Here is a 14,701-nt window from a genome sequence, read left to right on the forward strand (position 1 = left end):
TCACATTCACCCTGGGTTGAATGAACTGCGTATGATGTTTCCCGGGTCCAGAGAAAAGTTGTCTCTTTAATTTCACCTCTGAGATTTGACAGTACGTCAATTTGTGTTCTCAAGCATGCTCCCTCCCTTTCTCTGCGATCTTCTAGATGCCACAGACCTCTGTTGGTCATTGCACCCCTGGGCAACCCCAGTTGCTCTCCCAGACACGGGGAGCGTCCAGGGGAGGTGCAATCTCTCCTCCCTTTAGAAGGTCCAGCTGATCACAGCATATGAAGGAGGTTGAAACAGAAAGGCAGCCTTCATCTTCACTACCCAGCTACCCCAATTTTAAGAAAATATAAAGTGTTAAGGTATACTGTATATATGACAACCTGTAGACAAGCAGATCTCCATTGCTGTCAGAGAGATTTCTTAAACATTTGCCTCATGAATTACAAGACTGAATTAGAAAAATTCAATTGACTGAAATACTTGAATACTTTTTCAAACCAGTGAGTCTAGCTTAAGCCATTTCCAGCTTTTCAGCTGTTGGCAGTTCTGAACGTGCAACACAGAGAGGAGTTAGTTTTTTTCTTATTTCCACATCACTGCTTTAGGACTAATCCAGAGTTAGTGCCAGTGCAGAAATCTTTAAATGTTCTAAACCCTTATGTTTAGCATATAAAGAGTCACAGTGAAGGCCAGCCTGCAGACGCCGGTGGACCTAGAAAGGAAGAGGAGATTGATGCTTGTAGGAACCATCTGAAAACCACAGGGCCTGAAAGCGTCACAGAGGAACTTTCTACTGAAAGAGTAATCAGGCTATCTCGTTTAGGATGCCTGTTGACTTACGTAGTTATCTGACAGCTCCACAGGATGGTTCAAGGCATATCAACCAGGCTTCTCCAAGTCACCGTCTCAGATATCCGAGTTTAGGTGCTTAAAATCAAGCAGTGTGAATAGCTCAAACAATGTTAATGTTTTTATGGCTGCTGCTACCTGATGCATGTGCATTTAGTCAAGGGTGTTGCTGTGCCATCTTGAACTGTGCACAGGCCTTGCATTTATATCTGAGTGTCTATTGAGACACCGAGAAAAATTCAGGTTAAATCTTCCAGAAGTGTGAAATTGATGTAAAAACCTGCCTGGATGCTATAGAGTATTTACAGATCATTATAGCTTAATCCTAGGGGTATATCAGATCCAGGCCATACATTAATTACATATCAAGGAGTTCCTTGAATTTTATAGAACTTCAAGAAAATGAAATAGCTTTTAGCAGCTGTTGGGTTGACATTCACTTACAGGTTTGTATATGACATTCAGTGCCAGTTCCCGTTGTTAGTAGGTTAATGACAAACTGGAAAGAGTTCAGAGAAAACTAACTAAAGTAGGTTTGGAGGGACTGACTGACAAGAAAGATGACAAGAGTGATCTATGTACAGATCTTGACTAAAAGGTGTCTGGGCATAGCAAAATGAACATGATAAAAATCACACATATTTGAAGATTATAATTAAATGTTACGGATGAAGAATAACTAATTAGTGTTGCATGAAACGAGGTGACTTGAGGAATTTGAACACAATTAAAGAGGGATAATAAAGTATAATATCATAGAAAATGCTTTGACAATCACATTTTGTAGTAATGGAAGCCCCATTTCTTGGAAAATTTAAAAGCAGACAAAGTATATTTTAAAGAATACTAGGAGAAAGGAGGCAACTAAACATAGGTCTGTACCACTGACAATGGAATTTTTTGTTCTCTTTCTTGGTGTTGTGTGATTTGTTCTGACAGCACAACAGTTTGTACACGATTATTATAATTCCAAAAGTTTTGGTTCAGAAATTAAAATCTCCACAATTAAACACCAGATCTAAGTTATTGCGTCTCACCAATATACTTTAATGCCTATTAATTGTCTCCCATTTTCTCATTTAAACATTCTTGAAATATGCTACTTGAAGTGTCTTCTCCTTCATTTGACTAGCAGACTAGATTACCCATTCCAGCTGACTTCTGCGCAAAAGAAAATTAGAAGAAATGTGTTTACAGGGCAGCTTATTTAAATTCAATTTCCCTTGCTCTGTGCTGAAAGAAGGCAAGTTACTGCATTTCCCCCCAGTCTTCGAGAAAGTTTTTAAGAACATTCAGCATTTGGAAAGGATTGTTCTGCCTTCGTATGTCTTTTGGAACAGGAACCAGAGTACTTGTTATTGAAATCTGAAATAAAGACAATATACTCTCCAAGACTAACTCTTAAAATTGAAGTACTTTTTCATCTTAGGATGGAAGATCAGTTGCTGTATTAAAAAGAATCCTTTGCTGCCCCAAGATTAAGAAAGTCTGCAGTGTCTTGAAAAAGACTTTCACCTGTGTTAAAAAATTACCTACAGAAGATGATTCATAAGGAAGAAAATTAGAAGACATCATGCTCTTCCACGACTTTGCAGCTAGCAAGAAGAACAAGAAATATCAGCTTCCCAAAGCACTACAGAAGCCTGATTAAAATTATTCATGATATAATAAGCTGTAGCTACTGATCTGATGGCAATTGTAATTACTCATGATTTTTCCAGACAGGATGAATGCTAGAGTCTGAAGCTCTCCTCATTTTCCTTTCCCTTACATCAACTTTTTGGGCCATAAAACTTTGGTGAAAGACAAGATTCTAGACAAGATTTATACATAGATCAAAGTCTTTTTATGGGATGGGGCAACCAATTTTAAGACAGGCCGGTGACAAGTTTCTGCATAAGAAAGCACTCATGGCTATAACTTAAATCTGGATCTGTACGTATGTTGTAATTCCATGATGGATGTTTTTCTCTTATAAAAAACAAGTTTTATTGTATTCCCCACTTCTCATTTTCCCATGGTAAAAGGCTTTCAGATATAAATTAATATGGTTGCTTTATGTAAAGAGGAAATAAATAAGATTCCTATGCATATCCATTCATTAGTACCTACTGCACCACCTGTTCTCTTTCATACTGGTTTTAACAAGTGTTAACAAATAATCCATTGCCTCACAGATTAATGCAACATAGAAAAGATTAAAAAATCCAACTAGATTGCGATCTCAAAGGTAGGCAGAAGAGGCAATTTTGCCACCCTACCCAAAAAGCTACAATTATTGACAAACTTCATGGTGGAAAAGAGACGAAATTTTAAATGAACAATATTTAGAAACTTGTAAAAAGTCTGCCTTTTCAGACAAGTTGGCAAGGAGAGCAGTGTGATTTTGTTTCTGACAAGTCATTATCTATATGTGGGGATAAGTTTAGCCATCAAACAAGCAAATCCCTTGTTTTCCTGTTTAACCAGCAGGATATAAAAACAAAAATCTGACAAACACATACAAGAGAAACAGAAATGACAACACTGTGTGACAAAAGCCAGAGTTCTGCAAGATCTTGCTTGTGAAAACATACATTATATAAAGGACTGTTGATTAATTTGAGGGATGGCAAGCAACATTCATGGAGGTGGAAAGTTTTGCTCTTCTGACTCCCAGATGTGATATTTTAACAGGGAGAAGTAATTTTCTACTTTACTGAGAGAACAGTTTTGATACAATAAAACATAATTTTCAAACTTCTGAAAGTCCTAAAAGCAAGAGGTCATGAAACATTTTGAAGAAGGGAGCCCAGACACATGTAGTTAATTCATTTAGAGATGACTGAACAGAGGCATGTATTACTATCTCCCATTTTTAAACTGCATTTTTACAGTTTTATTTTACATACAAGCTAGTAAAAGAAACACCACTAAAAGCTAGTCTACAGTGTAGAGTATAAAATTAAATGTAGTTCAAAGGACTACATTTTTAAAAGGTTTCTTGGCATCTAAGAACGCAAATAGGTCCCATGATAGATCTCGTTCTGTGCTACCTTATGTTGATTGAATTAAGCCCTGTTGAAAATTCCTTAGAAATCCAGGTGCTCAGTAACTATTTAAGCAACTGTTTTCACTGCATTCCATGTTTAAGAGGCCAATAGCCACCTCAATACCATGAAACTCAAATTTACCTTCCCTGTCAGAAAATGAGGTTTAAACAAAAGAAAAATTTCTTTCCCTGTATCAGAACAAATACCAAGTGTTATGTAGTCACTATGACTTTTCCCTGTTTTACTTAATCACTGTGATTTTCCAGCAGTTAATTAATTTTTAAACAAAAAAGCCTCACCATTGATAAAAGATCCCAGGCCAACTTTTTCTGTGATAAAAGCTGTATGAAACTCACCTGCTATAAATGTAGCATCCCATATGATTGATTTCTTTGTCTAATTTATACCGCCGAAAGTCCTCCCAAGCATCTTTAATGGCTGTAATGGCCATTATAGCACAAATTGGGATCACAGAAACTTCTGGTTGGAAAGCATTCACCACTGGCACAAAATTCAGCAGTGCAATGACCACAAAATAAATATTGGCGAAGCGGTGAAACTGCTCATAGATATTTTTAGGGAGGAAAGTCAAGATGGTATATTTTGTGGTCTTAATTTTATTGGAGTCGTAGTATCTGTTTGGATTTTCCTTCCATTTCTTACTTCCAAAGGGCAAATTGGAGATGATCACTCGTTTATTTTCATTTTTCTTCTTTCTTTTCTTTACTTTTCCTCTCTTCTCCAGCTCTTCATTTTGGATTTCCATGTCTGGAGCACCACATCGGCAGCAGGTTTCCTTGAAAAAATATTTTTTCCATACCATCCTAGAGAAGCAGCCTGGAACACTTTTCCTTGACATCTTGTTTTCCTCTCAAAAAGCAGCCTCAAGTTGAAAACCAACAAAGTTAGAAGAGTTCAATAATCCAAATAAACTCCCAAGTGGTGGAGAGAAGAGTCAAGATGTCGGAAGCCCAGGGCTGCCTCTCCTTCCACTCCAGCCTCCACCTGCCCAGGGACAGGTATCATCCTGACTCAGCCGCACCGGGTCCTAGAGCCGGCCGGGAGGCCGCACCTCACCTATGACAAAAGCATCCTGAATGTTTTGTTATTCCTGTTAGCCTACGCCTGGAGGTCCCATTCAGAGCATTTCCCTGGCATCTACTATCTGCTCACGTGAAGTGTCTCTGTTTTAACACAGGGCAGTGACAAAGCTAAGAACATGCACAGAGCGTTCACGGTTCACTCCATGAGTTTCTGAATGACTTTATAAGCCTGGGGGTTGCCAGGAAGTTCAAAGGTAGTGGGCAGAGCTCTGCCTCCCAGAAGTCAACAGAAGATTGCTATAAACCTCAGTACAGACAGTATTTCTTTCTTTTACTTCCTCTACCTACTAGTTGTTTTCTTGCCCATAACGTGGATTATTAAACAAACAAACACCCCCCCAGACCAAACGGACCTATGATTTGGTAGTTGTGAGAATGGTACATAGACGTAGGCAACTGAAGGGCAGTTTACCTAGATTGCCCCTCAGCCTGATCCTTCTCCTCTGATAGAGCTCCTGCTTCTGGACACCCAAAGTGTCCCTCTCTCACGCAGTAACCCCTTCCAGCCTCTCATTTCTTCTTCCCCATTGTGCCTCTGACACTTAAGTATGTAGCATAGATGAGGGCTAATTTCCAAGAGAGCTAATGAGAAGTGTACAAACCATAGTAATTTTTTCTCTATGGCCTGGGCTTAAGGAGAGGTGAAAAAAGGAAGAGACCCAAACATTTAAACTTCTTTTAAATGAAAACTCCTAACTGTTGCATTATGTAGTGACGAGCTAAGTAGTCTCAAGTCAAGTTAGTACTTGGACAAGAAACTCTGATGAAATCAAAATGTTGCAATAAGAATTGCACATGAAAATATTTCTTCCTTCTGAGTCAGTACTGAGCAAACATCGCAGCTTACTGCGGGTGTTGTACCATCTCCAAAGCAAAACCGTGCCGTATTGATCACCTGTGTTTACTGGAAGTCCTATAAAATTTTTTTCAGTTCCTGGTTATGCTTCCCCTTGAATGGAGTTGATTATTAATTTTTGTATTAATGGTTTTAGTGTGAAACATCTGAAAGACATTGCTCCAATTTGTTAAACAGCCCCAGTAATCCTTTCCAGACTTGGCTATGTTTCATTTTTCCTCCAGATCCTTCTGCTACCTGGAGAGGATGTTGTTTGTGTTGGCAAGCTGGTTTGGAAACTTGGAATGAAAACGTATATTAGCACACACTGCTGTGATATGAAACAAAACTTCAATGATATCAGGATGACTTAAGTGAGATAAATGAGGCATTTTTAAAGGCAGAACAAAACTCTCTTATAACAGCTTTTCCAAACTTACTGTACTCCAGAGGGTCAGTGAGGGAATTACTGCAAAATCAGATGAGCAGTTTCCACCACATCAAATGCAAGGAAAAATAATTGGTTTAGTTTACTTACTTGTCATATACCCTGGTTTTAGAGAAGTTTATCATCTTATCAAATCGGTATTTTCTGTAGTCTTCAACAGCATCCTTAATCATACTGGCAAGCAGCACCACAATCAGAGGCAGCATAGTAATCTCCCTGTGGAAGACTTCCACTTGTGGGAACCAGTTCAGAACCACCAGAAAGAAGAAATAAAGATTACCCAGCCTGAAAAGGTATAAAATAAATTAAAAGCAGTCAGAAATTAAAATGTGTCCTTTTCTTAATGAACATCCCCCATTTTGTGTCAAAGGAACATGAATCATTTCACTCCTCTATCCTCCTCATCCTTTCCCAGAATGAATTAATCAGTTGCTTAACTGAGATGCTAATTTTTTCTTTAGAAGAGCCTGTGAGATACATTTTCATATTATAGCTACCTCCATTTTTCCACATATTACAAACTCTTTTTATCTCTAGGAGCTAAAACATCTTTAATGATCCCCTACTGCCTCAGTCTTGAAAACAACCACAAAATCAAACAAAAGCCCCAAAAACCTTAAAAAATCAAACCAACAAAACAGAATGGGTGTAAAAACCCCCACATGTTCAGAATTATGGAAATGTCCCCATCAGGAATCCATGAAGGATTCCACAGATGGAAGGTCAAATTATGAATGTGTGAATCTAACACACAGAATGAAAATTTCAAAGCTAGAGATGGATATACAACTTTCACTTACATTTATCATAATGGTAATTCCCTGGGCATCTTATTGACATGATTCACTATGCTGGGGGGGTACATAATTTCAAACCAAAATTCTCCATCACCCTCAAATATCACTGTTTCAGAGAGAGTTCTTAAATCTCATATATCATTGAATGAATTTTTTTACCTGTGAAACTGCTCAAAAAGATTTTGGGGCAAAAAAGTGAACCACGTGTATTTTGTGGTCTGTATCCTGTTTCCAGAATAAAACATGGAAGCTTGTTTCCCGTCTTTCCACTGACTCCCATTGTTGGGAAACACAATCCTCCATTTGTTTAAGTTGAGTTTTGGTTTGTCTCTGACAGAAAACAGCAGCGGTGTCGATTCTGATTGAGTCTGGGAGGGACTTTCGGTTCCTAGTCGCTGCCAACGGTACAAAGCAGAGTCCACAGACAAAGCCATTCACAGCAGGGATGTCAGGCTGAAAGACAAATGCATGACAAGGACTGAAAACCAATTCCATCATGGTAGAAAATTCACTTTGTGTCTTGCTAGCAGAGGTTTAAAGCAGCAAACAATACTCCTGTTCAGTGCATTACATGTTCAGCCTTCGAGCTCAGCACTTTCTGCAGAGAAAGCGCAGAATCAAAGATACAACAAAATCTTCAACGTGGAAAAATCTATTTCTATCTCTGGGGGGAAAAAAATACCAAATCTATTTTCTGTGTGTTATAACAGCAAACTAACATAGATAAAGCCAATTTAACAGAGGTGAACAATGGCTTTTCCATCACAAATTCTGTATAATTTTCCTCAGTCATATACTGCCACCAAACCTATTCAGGCATTTTTCTTCAAATGTCTGACTTCTTACAATACTTTTTCTATTCACACTTGCTTACAAAGGGACCGGTTCAGGTGTTGAATCTTAATACCTCAGATAATGAAGAACTGCAGCATCAGCTTGATCTCATTTACACTCACGTAACAGTTTTCCAGAGTCCCCGTAGAAATCTGATTGGAATGCAAAATGCCAGCCAGCACTAAAACAATGGATGTTATATTGGTTGGAGAGAGAAAGGAATTAAATCTCCCAACAGTAATCCTATTATCATTGAACACTTGTCTTCTGACTTGTTCACACATCCGCAACTGCAATTGCAATCCAGCGTGCAGGACGCTCAGGCTCCAGCAGCGCAGGTGTATATGCTGTTATGCTCAATCTAAACACAGTAAAATCTCAATCCAATGGCAGGAGTTTGAGGACTGGAAGCTGCCTTACAACGGTGAGGCACTAAATGTGAAAAAGCAAACAAAAAAAAGGCACTGGCCTTTTGCAACCTCAAGGTTCCACTAAACAAAATATGTGGACTGAATGCACCTCACTTAGACTGTTGGAAATACAAAGAAAAGAAAATTATTTAGATTTGGACAATGGTAATTTAGATTAATTCACCGAAGAATTGGTTTAAACTTTATTTAATAGCAGCTGGTTTTGAAGCAGATTGAGAATACCCATACATGTTTGTACAAGTCTAAATAAACATATTTTAAGTACATTAAACCTTGGAAATTATTTACAACTCTATTACCAGTGAGTCCTTTGCTTCTCTCTGCTTTTCAGCTTCCTCTTCCAAAAAGTCTACCTTTTACTGGATGCAATATGCGACTTCCTTTGGAAAAAAACTTAATCATATTTATAAATATGTACATATTTGCATCTTGGAAGGGGAAAAATATACTGCACTGAATTTCACCAACACATTTGAAGTGTTTCATCAGCAAAACCAAGTATTGTTTATGCTCTATCACTCACTAGTTGCTCAAAAAACTTTAATTCAGAGTTCAGGTTGCTCAGCAGTGCCTGGGCATCCTCTACAATATTGAGAATTGCTAACCTACGCCTATCAGAAACTTGCAAATACTGGTTCAGTTGATACAAACTTAAGTCCCAATACCTAATGAATTTACACTTAATGTCATGTTACTCTGATAAGGAACGTTGAAACTATGACTTGCCGGGAAAATGCGAGGGAAGGTAAATATCACAATAAGGAAGTGAAAGGAGTTTTTAACAGAACTTGCCATTACTTGTGCTGTGCTCCTCAGACTGGAATTCCAGCATTTATCCCTTGATTCTAGATGGCTTCACTGTGTTTGCAATAACTTTATTCACCTGTTGAAAGATGAGCCACTGCAAGGTAAAACAGCTGCCATTGTCATAATGGGTTCATATGTACTTAAAAAAAAATAGTCAAGTATGTCTGATCCCCGAAGGTCATGTTCATGTAGGACCATGAGGACAGTCAGCAGCAAGGTAACTAACCAGACTGATCTCCAGAGCTTGCTGAGTGTCAATAAAAGCAGCATCTCTGCAGGATCCCATGCCACAGATGAGCTGTAGGCAACAGGTAGTAAGTCAGATATGGTCTTCATGGGAGAGGGACAGTGATTTGATGAAGGTGTGCTGAACCTAAACCTGAGCATCAGATTCTCCTTCACTCTGTTTTTGTGCTGTGTTTCTCGGGGGTCTTCAAGCACCCATGGGAAGGTTGTGCTGATAGGCAGGAGAGGAAAATTAAGGGTTCATTTAGGACTAGTGAGAACCCTGGGACAAGACACCAACAAGTAGCTGTCTCTTAGCACAATGTAGTGGCATTTAGTTTATTCTGGTTTACTGTGTGTGAAGAGCTAGGAAAAAAAGACACCTAGACACAATAAGAAGTATGGAGTACTGACTTGGAGAACTGAAGGAAAGCCTGCTATAGCTGTAACAGCCATCGTTTTTAGAAGACTTGGATCTCAGGAACCTTTTCTCCATAAGACACCAGATTTAAACTACTAACATGAGAGAGTACTAGAAGCACAGCAGACATGACAACAGACTTCCTTGTCTCTGGATTTTAGTGCACTTGGTGCTTGTTTACTGAGGAAATCAATCATTAGAAGGTGTTACCTTAACACACACAACCTAAAGCTCTGAATGGCTTCTTGCAGAACTGAATAAACTTGTAGTTTAATCCATAGACAGGACCCCATGTAATCCATGTTAACTACTCTGCCAATGCCCAAATGAATGAGTACTTTGACTGAAATCGAAATGATATTCAACCTAAACTATTTTAGAGCCAGCACTTCCTTACAGTATAATTTTTAATCTATGGTGCTGGAAGATTTTACAATGAAAAGGCAACAATTCAATTGTTAGTAGTTACCAAAAAAGGCACAGTGATCACTCAGTGAAAATGCTATAGTGAAATGATGCAGCTCATGTTTGCTAGTTAAAGGCTGGACACTTTTGCCACTTTGTTCTGAGCAGCAAGCTCTCCAGTTGATTTCAGCCACATCATAAATTAAAATCTGAATAGTGGATGGAAAAGTGGCGGTCTTTAGTGGCTCAGATACACACTGTACTACATATGTCTTTAACCACATTTTATATATATATAAAATATATATATATAAAAGCTGCACATAACAGAGCGACATGTGTGTTACACACAACCTACCAGAGCACCAATTCTTTCTGTATCTGAGATACATCAAGGTAGGTTGAAATTCCTTAGAAATTACAAATGAAAAGAGCAATAGTTTCAGGCATATTACTAAAAATAAAAGCAGAAAAGATTAATTAAGGCAGCTTTACACATAAATAGTAGCATGTCTTCCACAACTTCCCCTGGGAAACTTTTTCTACAGCTTCACAAATCACAATTAGGCAAGTCTGCTTGACATTCAAGATAGGGTCTCTCCCCACCCCATTTTTAACTGTTTACTTAGTGGATAAATCAATGAAAGAATGACTTGGTTTTATTCTGTTTGGAAATCAGCCCTCTCCTCATGGCTTTCTTTGGAAGGCAGTGGTCATAAACAGTGCCATATCCATGAAGAGAGAGGCCAATTGGTACCACCATGCAATTAAACGTGTCACAGGACATGTAAAGACTTCAAAATATAAACCATGCAAAACTAAGCAACTGTTGTATGGGGGGTAAATTATGTAGCTGGATGCATAATGAAAGTAGCAAGCTAATAGCTTTCTTGACATATAAATTTCTGTGCTGGCAATGAAAAGATAGCAGAAGCAAACATAATACTTATGATTTCAGATCAGTAAGAATAAAAAGGAGCCTAAACTTGCCATCAGTGTTAGGAGATGACCTAGCAGGAAAGAAGAAAGAACTCAAAGATGTGTCCTTCTGTAAAATGACAATTTTCTATAATTCAGCCCATTGCTTACAAGAATCTTCCAACTTACTGGCACTTTGATGTGTTATGCCAGTTACTTTCTGTATGGTAGGAAATACATAAAAAATATTGCATTCCTCTAGCAACATATCTTAACTCGTCTGTCCCAACTCTTTCTAAAAGAGCTTCATAAAATCCCTTTTCTGCAATTCTAGAATATTTTACACGTGCACAGCCATTTGATTTCTGTTTTTACAGAGATATCATTGAAAGAACCCATGAAGCGTGGATTTCTTCAACATGCATTTACTGAAGTGACTGGTTTTCTTCCATCTAGCTAGTGAAGCTTCAGTACAGAAATTAATATCCTGGAAGGGAAAGATCAAGGTGAAGCAGACATTTCCAACACCCTTATGTTTGGGATTTGCCATCTATTCCACTTCAGCACAGAGATTACAAGAAGTGCTAATTCCAGTGCTGGCACATTAGAGCTACTGCTCTTTTGCCTAAGCTCCCTTTTGTCAGCCACTTCAGAAATGCTTGCCTTTAAAAGAAATCAGCAAGTTCCAGTGGTCTGCTTTATTTCTGGACTGGGATTTTGGACTTTCCACAGGATGAGGTCAGAAATGCCAGAGAAGCACTAGCCATGGCTGCAGAAAGTTGCCTTATGCTCACTTACCCTGTAACTGCTCAAGGTGCAACACGATGAGAAATACAAGGAAAACATGTGGCTGTGCTTCAGCTCCGCACTTGTCAGGCTTGGAAATTAGGGGACAAAAAGAACGTCTCTATGTCCTTAATACCACAAAACCTAATAAGTGGGAGGGAGCCTGGAGAAATTATTCAGGTAAGTTATACAGAGAAATATCCATGACAATTTCCCTCTATTGCTGTACAATCATGGCAGCATAAGCTTTTAGTGTCTCATTGTCCAGTCTTTTGTGAAGTTGCAGTCAATTAATGCTATTACCATCATTCCCATGGAGTCCTACTCAACAGCCTAAAAGCCTCAGTTTCAAGAAACTATTTTCCCCTCTTTCTATTCCATTACTGATGGATGTACTGTGGACAGCTGTCAACAGGGCAGACACATTTTTCCCATCTGTAACTCCCACATGGTTTTCCAGGGAGAAAGCATCAGGCAATCTAGCCTAGGACAAGTCCTCTCCCTCCTTGTGTGGATGCCCCTCAAGGTTGCCACAACCACAGACATATATTCATTATATGAAATTGTAATGAATCATTATGTGTCTTATTCTTCCTTTTAGGAAAGGCGCTCCTTCCCACTGTCCAAACTTTTGTCTCTCTTCTCTGACCTTCCAGTGGACCTACTAACATCTCAAGAGACAAGCAAAAAGCTAAAACATGTCTAGGTATCTCAATTCCTGAACCTCTGCATTTGGAAAAAACAAGACAAGCAACATATAAGGGATTAATTTATCATCTATTTATAGCAAAGGAAACTTAGCCATACAGAAATGTGTCAGCTAGACACCCAGTTACGCTAAGAAAGATGTGAGGTGAGAACTGTGTAAGCTGGTGTTAGCACAAGAGGTTAGACGCAGTAGTCACATTATTTCACAAGACTGCATCAAAATTTCTGAAATGTGAAGCAACAACCAAAGCGTGAAAACCTTTGCACCTCTCCCATAAAATTATGGCAGAAGGTATGTCCAAGAAAGTTTTCAAGATTTCTGATGTTTGATGAAAGAGTGAAGCGAACAATACGCTGTAAATTAAAATGGTATCATTCACCCTGTCATCAGGAAGCTCTTGAAAAATCAGAATTTCTTTGCAACAAAAGGAGGACTGACATCATACTCTTTCTGTCGAGTCTGGGGTGCAATTTGATGACTTGTATCATCAGGCAATTCAGAGGGACAAAGTCATTAAACAATTTTTTCTTTGCCATTTGCATATGGATTAAAATATGTAACTTCTATTAACTAAAAGAGTGCATCATGCTATTCTTGGAAAAGATACACATTTTGCCTAACAGTTTTGTAATGGTACTCTGAAAAAGATACTGTTTGTGAAAAACTATTGACTACCCTGTCTCAGAAAGAGGATTTTGCATATCTGATAAACACAACAGGAATGTGTTTATTGCAATATGCAGCCATTAATTATATCCTTAAAACCTAAGGCCACCATTCATGTTTTGAAAGACTCATTTATTTTCTTCTTGCTGCATTTCATCACTGAATGGAACTGTCACCATTGTTAAGATTTGTGCTATATTTCTGCCCTAAACATCTTCTGCAAAGTCAAAGTGTGCTCGTGATCTAGCCTACGCTTTGGTAAGCTTTCACAGGTAGTCCTTGCCTGTATCCATAGGACGTGAACACATTTTGAAACTAGAGAGAAACATGATAATTATTTATTCCTTTTGTTGGGAGAAGAGCTGAAAGGCATATTAGGTCAGCAGAGACAGAAAGAACGATGCCAAGTCCTTTCTAAGTGTGGATTTCAACATGTTCAGATGGTTCAGCATATCAGAGATGAACTATTGCATACTTATCTGTATCAAGCCCTCTCAGGCAGGCCTATGCTTATTTTTTTATTTTATTTATATCATACAATTGTGGGAATATGTAGGCATTCTTATACGAGAGGTGAACTTTCTTGTTAAGAGACATATCTTAGACAAGAAACAAACCAGAGGGAAGGTAGCACTATAAAATCCAGCATGCAGTTGGTAGAATTTGGCATTTTTATCCCCAAATGTTTTGAGCCTATCTTCTATTTGTGAGTACTGCAATTGTAAGCCAACAAAATTATTTGGGAAATATTTCCCTGATGGCGTTTTCCTCTTGCAACCTTGCGTTGACAATGGGAAGAGCCCCTCTTGATTTTTCATAGATAGCCTGTACGACTAGCATCCTCCCTGTGATTGCTTAATCTCATCCAACACTAAAGAAAACTTTCCCTTTATGATCGAAACAGACTGCATTACAGAACTGTTCCAAATGCTCTTAACTAGGAAAGATTAGTTGTGACACATACTTCACAAGTATTATTTTTAAATGCTATCTCTTTTTTGAAGATCCTTGTACTCAAAAAAGGTATTGTTGACTGTAAGAGAAAGTCAGCAATAAGAAAACAACTTTTTATCTTTTCAGGTTGCCTCATTCCAGCCAAACAACAGGCTCAGTTGCAGATCTCTGCGTCCCGGACTTCAAAAGCTGGAGAGAGGAATCCTGCCTCTCCTGCATATGCACAAAAACTTTTACACAATCATGCCTCATGTGCTGTTTATTAAAGGAGGTGATATATCCACATTAAAAGAAAAATAATCCTGCTCATAGGCATATGTAAAAGTAACTTCAGAGCTATCAAAGAAAGAGAAGGTCTATAACTCATTTTCAAAAGTTCGTTGGGTATTTCTGAAAATCTGACTTCAGGGCAAAATTTCAGACAGGGTGGAGCTTATTTTTGAAAATCAGTACTGTGAGAAAATGCAGCAGTAGCACTTAAATGCAGATG

General features: G+C 38.4%; 1 protein-coding gene across 1 annotated transcript in view; it reads right to left on the minus strand.

Moving 5' to 3' along the window:
• The window catches only part of ATP10B (ATPase phospholipid transporting 10B (putative)), a 54,530-nt gene extending 47,041 nt beyond the window's left edge, over positions 1 to 7,489 (minus strand). The window contains exons 1-2 of the mRNA XM_009817723.2: positions 7,215 to 7,489; positions 6,349 to 6,543 (exon numbers count right to left, since the gene is read on the minus strand). Of these exons, the coding sequence (XP_009816025.2) occupies positions 6,349 to 6,543; positions 7,215 to 7,489 (470 nt within the window). The remainder of the gene's footprint in view (positions 1 to 6,348; positions 6,544 to 7,214) is intronic.
• Positions 7,490 to 14,701: the final 7,212 nt, after the last annotated feature.

The sequence above is a fragment of the Gavia stellata genome, chromosome 16 (assembly GCF_030936135.1).
Source record: "Gavia stellata isolate bGavSte3 chromosome 16, bGavSte3.hap2, whole genome shotgun sequence".
NCBI lineage: Eukaryota > Metazoa > Chordata > Aves > Gaviiformes > Gaviidae > Gavia > Gavia stellata.